Source organism: Tupaia chinensis, unplaced genomic scaffold (genome assembly GCF_000334495.1).
Source record: "Tupaia chinensis unplaced genomic scaffold, TupChi_1.0 Scaffold143996_1, whole genome shotgun sequence".
Classification (NCBI taxonomy): domain Eukaryota; kingdom Metazoa; phylum Chordata; class Mammalia; order Scandentia; family Tupaiidae; genus Tupaia; species Tupaia belangeri.
The window spans coordinates 3,410,135-3,417,660 of record NW_006203847.1 but is presented as its reverse complement, the minus strand read 5'-3'; the positions used below and the strand labels follow the sequence as shown (position 1 = coordinate 3,417,660).

The 7,526-nt window shown below is 37.2% G+C and overlaps 1 protein-coding gene across 1 annotated transcript in view; it reads right to left on the bottom strand.

Annotated features, from left to right (window-relative positions):
- Positions 1-7,526, bottom strand: part of TENM1 (teneurin transmembrane protein 1) — a 659,425-nt gene that overhangs the window by 193,008 nt on the left and 458,891 nt on the right. The window contains 1 exon segment of the mRNA XM_027767184.1: positions 1,462-1,678. Within this exon segment, the coding sequence (XP_027622985.1) occupies positions 1,462-1,678 (217 nt within the window).

Sequence of the window (7,526 nt, the reverse complement as noted above, 5' to 3'; positions counted from 1 at the left end):
TCCCATGCCCTGCTCTGGGTCACAATGACTTGTCTCCTGTCTCTCTCAGGTCCTGACTTTCTCCCCTTACTTGAGTTCAGAGTCATTTAACAAATCTCCATGTCATGGAACTTGTTATTTCTTTTAGTTTTGTCATTGTTGTTGGACTCACTTCTCCCTATCATGGAGAAAGCTTCAGAGTTGATGACTTTCCTTTACCTTAAATAGGACAATGGGGATAATGGCTGCTTTTTGTTCCTCTGGGGTAAAACGTGTAAGCCTACACTATCTAAATAATTAATTTGACTACATCCCATTTGAAGGCTACCACAGAGTTATTATTGAGCTAGGGGAAACACTTCAGAAATGGGGATGACTGAATCTGTTTTAGAAGAAAGCAAATTCTGACTAGGTTCTCTGGTAGAAAAATGTCTTTCTTGTGATGCATTGGCATTTGGGTTTTTGGGTTCTATTAGAGACCTAAAAGGTCAGCACTATGCAATAATAAAAGAAATGAAAAAAAATTAAGTTTTAATACAATTGTAGTATACAGCTGAAGGGAAGAGAGTTGAATGTTTGAAATTTCCATCACAGTTTTTTCCCCCTTTCTGCTTGTGTAGGTCAAGAGTGAGTTGAAATTTTCTTGAGTTGTTACTGATATCAATATAAATTCTTGAGCAAGTTATTCTTGGGGCTGACGATGCCTACCAGTCTGCAACTGAGTGAATAGAATGAGACAAGAGCTCCTGGACAAATACTTTTAATATATTTTTTTACATTCCTAATTGCAGTATTCTAGGAAGCCAGTGACATATCCACTTGTGAAATGAGCAAAGGAGGACAATTTTGAGGCTGGAAATGTTGACTTTAGTGAGTTACATATATCTAGTGCTAATTAGTAAAGTTGATCATTCCTGAAGATGAAGCAGAGAATAGCAATGAGTAAATTCATGTCACTGTACTTCAACTAAGTGAGCTGATTTTTATAAATTTCTTTTTCCAATGGGTTGGGGTTTTGGTGTCAGGTCTGTAGTGACAATTTATACATTTCAGCTTCCTAAAAGACAGATTTTCACAAGTCTCGCATTTCACATTAGGACCCTTTCACATCCAACCCTTTCATATGAAACTTTTTGCATTATGAACTAAAACTTAACATTTAGCATTTGAAATTCAAGAATTTTTCAAGGAATCAATTTAGAGGCTAAACAATGAAAATGCAAATTATACTTTTCCCCCATTTCTGACATTAAAAGTCTCCATACCCCCCATACATACAAAACTTGAATGACACAGAATCTCTAGAAATGATTTTTTTCCTTAACTAATCAGTAAGGAGTTAGACATTCTAGAGAAGTCCTATAAAGGATCAATATGGATTATGTAGAATAGGAAGTGGCCTGATTAGAAGATATCTTCCTTTCAAAGGTAAGGAAAAACATGACCACTGCTCATTAAGGAATAAATTAAATACATAAATACCTGCTGTCAAATGAGATCTCTGGAGGAATGACGTGAGTACTGTCCTTGCCAATGAGGAATTTGATTCGATCATAGAAGAGCCTTGAAGTGTGCTGAGAGAAGAGGGGCTGGATTTGCTGAATGAGGTCAAGAGGATCTGGTGACCCCTGACAAAGAGGACTTACATAACAGTTGCTTTGTTGACAACAATCAGGGTCCACACAGTCTGTCAACCCATCTGGAAAAAAAAATCCCCAAAACCAATATTGGTAGTTAGCTTCAAGAGAAACAACATAATTTAAAATATTCATGACTGGAAAAAAATCTAGAATACAGTCAAAGGGAATCCACCATATTTTGAGTTTTAAAATCTCTTAAATTCACGTTTTTCATGAATTAGCACTCATTTTGAGTTTAAATGGCACCTCAGAGAAATTGAAACTATTTTCATAAATCTTTCTTGAATTCCTCAGTATATATCAACTACAGAATATACTTTCTTTTATTTTGAGAACTTTCTTTTTATGCTATAGGGTGCGTGCACTTGCCAGAGAGAGGGAGATGGAAAAGGAGAGAGAGAGGAGAGAGAGAGAGGAGAGAGAGAGAGAGAGAGAGAGAAATTACTCCCATGGGGAATGGCCATACTGCAGTTCCTTCTCCATTCCCCTAGTGATTTGGGGTATGCAAGCATATGTTCCCAGCATGAGTTTCAAGTCTCTGGGTCCAGGACTCAAACTGCAATCATCCATGTAGTAGTCCAGTGCCTTACCCACTATGCCACCTGCTAGCCCCAGAGAATATACTTTATATAGTTTTGCTTTGGAGTAGAGTACTCTGGTATGAACTCTTTAGAGCTTCTTCTTTAGTGAGACCATTTCTTTAGAAGAGCAACTATATTTTGTAATTTTAAATATTCTTCACACCTACTGTATCTATGAGCACAAGACTAACAAGTGCTCGCCAAGCTGAATTTGTATTTTTTTTTAAAGTCTCCATATTGCTGTATCCTTGTAATTCTCATGAACCTCATGGTAACAAGGTACCTAGGGCAGTGATTTTCAAATACGTAGTCAATTACCTGGAGAGTTTATTAAAAATGCATATTCTAATGCTCCACCTACTGGGTCAGAATTTCCACAGAGCCCAGGATTATTCCTACTTAATCTGGGTAATTGTAGGTGATTCTGAAGCATATTAAAATGGTATAGCCACCTTTTTTGAGAGAGAGAAATTACTCCCATGGGGAATGGCCATACTGCAGTTCCTTCTCCATTCCCCTAGTGATTTGGGGTATGCAAGCATATGTTCCCAGCATGAGTTTCAAGTCTCTGGGTCCAGGACTCAAACTGCAATCATCCATGTAGTAGTCCAGTGCCTTACCCACTATGCCACCTGCTAGCCCCAGAGAATATACTTTATATAGTTTTGCTTTGGAGTAGAGTACTCTGGTATGAACTCTTTAGAGCTTCTTCTTTAGTGAGACCATTTCTTTAGAAGAGCAACTATATTTTGTAATTTTAAATATTCTTCACACCTACTGTATCTATGAGCACAAGACTAACAAGTGCTCGCCAAGCTGAATTTGTATTTTTTTTTAAAGTCTCCATATTGCTGTCTACTTGTAATTCTCATGAACCTCATGGTAACAAGGTACCTAGGGCAGTGATTTTCAAATACGTAGTCAATTACCTGGAGAGTTTATTAAAAATGCATATTCTAATGCTCCACCTACTGGGTCAGAATTTCCACAGAGCCCAGGATTATTCCTACTTAATCTGGGTAATTGTAGGTGATTCTGAAGCATATTAAAATGGTAGACCCACCTTTTTTTTTAAAGGAATTTGTAGAAACACCTAGAATTTACTATGACTAACAACACTTTTTGAAGCAATTACTACTAAATCTGAAAAAAGAGATTTCTTCAAAAAATTCATAGAAAATGTGTACTATGAAAAATGTTATGCATAGATTTCAAATGTGTTTTGCACAAAAATAAACTTCTACTTTAATGTAATTTTCCATAAACTTGTTTGATATTATTAGAAATGCTCATTTATTCCTTTTATGAGTGATAAAGACAGAAAGAGAAATAGGCAGAGAGAAAGCATCCCAACAGGGTCTTGTTGCTGCCATCCACCCCCAGCCTCAGCTAGCCCTGGACCGTAGATATGTGTGTGCCCGGTGTACTCAGGGAGGTCACTGGACAATAACTCAAACCTTCCCATGTGGGGAATCCTTGCAGAGCATCTCATTTTACTGATGTGCCACCTTCCAGCTCCTCCACAAACTTTTTAAAGTCCCTTTGCATGTGAATGATATGAAATGCTCTCTTTCATTTTCTGAACTCTCATCATTTGCTCTAAACTCCTAAATCCACTGTTGTACAAAGAAAAAAATAATCACATAAAGGCTTTATTCTTTGGTAGAGGAATGATGTGGGGCACAGAGGTTATATGACGAGGGGAGACGACTGAGAATCTACTAGATGCCAAACACTGTGTTCGGTGCTTGGGGACGTAAAGTGATTTTTTAAAAGACACTTTTCTTTTCAGGCTTCGGAGCTATGCAGGGGAAACAGGTGTATAAACAGCTGACTCTTATACTAGTAAAAATGTAAGAAGTGCTTTAAGAGAGTTACATGCAAAGACAAGAGGTTGGAGTGATTAACTGAGCATATGGACACTTCATTCCATACCCAATAAGCAAAAAAAAAAAAAAAAAAAAAAAAAATTAAAGTCCTTCCAAGGTCCTTACAGCAGGCAAGTGGCTCCAGTTCAGTAGTTTAACAAGGGTAAATATAAAATGCTAATCTTCTTGTCTTGCCGTGGAATAGAGCAGTTCAGATGGATCACGTCTCCTTAAGGTTGCTGATGAAAGTTACTGGCACTGGTTTCCTGCAGTTCTTTTGCTTGCTCTCTCTCCCCCACTTGACTGCTCCTGTTGAGCTAGAGGGAGATGTACCACAGCTGGGGGCAATGAAAGCTAGGAACACCAGGAGAGTAGGCGTTTGGAACAGCAGCCCTAGGGCACCCAGGAAATATTTTTCTCCGCATGTGGTCCTTTCAAATTCCCTGTACCATAGACACTACTTTGATTTAAAATGCAGTTTGCTTCTTTCTTGCCTTCCCTGTTTGTTCAGTGTATTTTTGCTGCTGACTTCTATTTCTCTGGATACATATTTCTTTTTCACTGATGACTTTTAAGTGTGGATTTATTTCAAGAAGTTCCCTTCTACTTCTCTTTCTCCCTTCATTCAGCACGTTAGATTAACAGATTTTTTTTCTGTAGATTTTAGATGGCACCACCACCTCTCCCTCCCACAGGTTGTTCTTAGCCTCTTATTAGCACATTATCTCTTTACTCTGCTAATTAAACATCTGGATGCACTGGAAAGCTGGCAAAAATATCAAGCTGATTAAGAGTTGTCTAGAATTGTTGCATAAGACACTAAACAATGAAAAACTGCGTTTCAAATGAGCAGTCACCTTTATCTTACATTTTTACTGAATAGTGAATCTGTTCTTATTGAGATAATATATGTGAAAATACCTAGTGTCGTGCATAGCAAATATCAACATATACCCCAGTAATAATCACAGTGGACATCTATAGGTTTTAACCTAACAACAACATAATTCCAACTTACTTATTGTATTTTTGAGAGATGTGTTTGCTATAGGGGACATGTGCTTGCCAGAGAGACAGAAAGCTATGAATCATCCCCCACCTTGCTGGCGGGATGGCCACACAACAATGCCTTTTCCTCCATTTTCTTGGGATTTGGGGCATGCATGCACATGTGCCCATTTTAAGCTGCCAGGTCTGGGACTCGAACTGTGGTTAAACACGTGCGAGCCCAGTGCCTTAATCACTATGCTACTAGCTGGCCCATTTCAACTTATTTTTGAAAGAAAAAAAGATTTAAAATACATACTAAATCCAAAATGATCTGCAAAACTGGATTCTAAAACTAAACAACCAATTCAAAATTTGGACTCATATTCTCTAGCATTGCGCTATAGATTCCAAGATATTTCTTATTTAATAATTAACTACTACACAGAGATGACTCTCTTAGACCTTTGTTTTCTTTTCTTTTTTTTTTTTTAGACCTTTGCTTTCTGAGAACAGAAAGGCTTATGTTGAATCTAGAAAGGCCAAAGACAAGTGGACCAATAATGGCATGCAACTCTCAAATTATAAATTAGTAGGTGAGCTCAGTACGTGGGCAAAGATCTACTTACCAATTATCACGTTAGCTAACACTCCATACAGTATGTCTAGATTGTTACAAAGAAGTGCAAATGACAGTCACACTGGATGTGTTTTGTGTGTGTGTGTGTAGATATTAACACTTCTGTTATTGTTCTGAATTGGAGGAGGTGACACCCTACTGATAGACAACCTCAGGGTGTCAGATATGGACATATCAAATGTTAACTAATTTTACTTTTAGGGCTTATTCCCTTTAAAGGAAAAAATAAAAAGAGGGCGATTGCATTTATTTGAAGGACTAAACATGACATTCATTCATTGATCCTAACTTTGCCAACCAGTTTGGGACAATGCCAGTTGACTCAACTGGTGCTGATGAAGGTCAAAAACACTGGTTTCTTGGCTATGTAATCAAGTCATCACTGTTAATCTTCTGCTTACTAGATGTATGCACTTGGTTGAAAGAGAGAATGGATAAGGGGATATGAGTGTCATGGGAAAAATATTTTCTTAATCCTAAAAATGAATTTGCAAGTATATATCCTTCGGGGACAGTACCCATACATACTATCTATTTGATAAAAGTGGCCAATTGCTTCATGGTAGGCTATCCAAAAGGGTTTGGAAACAGGCATAGATTAGTTAATATTTGCCAAACACTAGGTACTTCCACATATATTACCTCAATTAATCCCTGTCCCTATTAAATAGACATTCTTGTCTCCATTTTATAAATAAAGAGGAGGCTAAATATGGTTGCACCGTTGGAAGCAATCTGAGAGTCAAAATAACACCTAGTGTCTGACTACAAATTACACATTCAACGTCTTCATCTAAGCAGTATTACTAGTACTCATCTGTAGGACTTCTAAGTGCTGTCTATAGCTAAGAAAGAAAAATTCAGGCTATTTTGGTTCTAATCTTGACTTTGCTACTTACAATGTATTATAATCCTGGACAAGTTAGTTCAACTCTTAGAATCTCAATCTCCCTATCTGTAAATTGGATAACCATATTACCTCGCTATAGAGTTGTAAGAATCCAAAGCCCTAATTATCATAAAAATGAGACTGGATATGTACAGGATAGTGTGGCCATAGACTGAATGACAGTGTGCTAAGTGAAAAAAATTCAGTCACAGAAAGACAAATACTTCATGGTTCCTCTTATATGAGGCATCTAAAGTAGTTGAACATACTTAAGTAGACAATAAAGCAGTGATTAGCAGGGAATGGGAGGGACATGGGGAGTTGATTGGTGGGTATAAAGTTACAGTTACAAAAGATGAGCAAGCTCCTGTATAAGATAATACTTACAGCTCACAATAAGGTATTGTTCACTTGTCAAAAGCTGACATTAGAGTTCCTTGTATGTTTGGATTAGTATTAATAATTTGTTTATATTATTAACCCACTATCAGATGTATAGCTTATAAATTTTTTTCTCTCATTCTGCAGGTTGTTTCCATTCTGTTGTTTTCCCCTTTTGCTGTATGTAAGTTTTTTTTAGTTTGACGTAATCCCATTTGTCTATTTTTTATTTTGTTGCCCATGCTTTTGAGGTCTTATTTTAAAAATCTTTGCCCACTGTCCTTCCCCCAGAATTACACATAAGTAAGAAGAATGAGTTCTATAGTACTATAGCACAGAGGAGTAACTATACATGGTGACAATTCAATGTACATTTAAAAATAGGTAGAAGAGAGGACTCCACATGTTGATAGCACAAAGTAATGAAATGGATATTTTTAAAAATTATTTGATTTAACTTTATTTATTTATTTATTTATTTGACGAGTGAGGGAGAGGGAGAGAGAGAGGAAGGGAGGGAGGGAGGGAGGAGGAGAGAGAGAGAGAGAGAGGGAGCGAGAG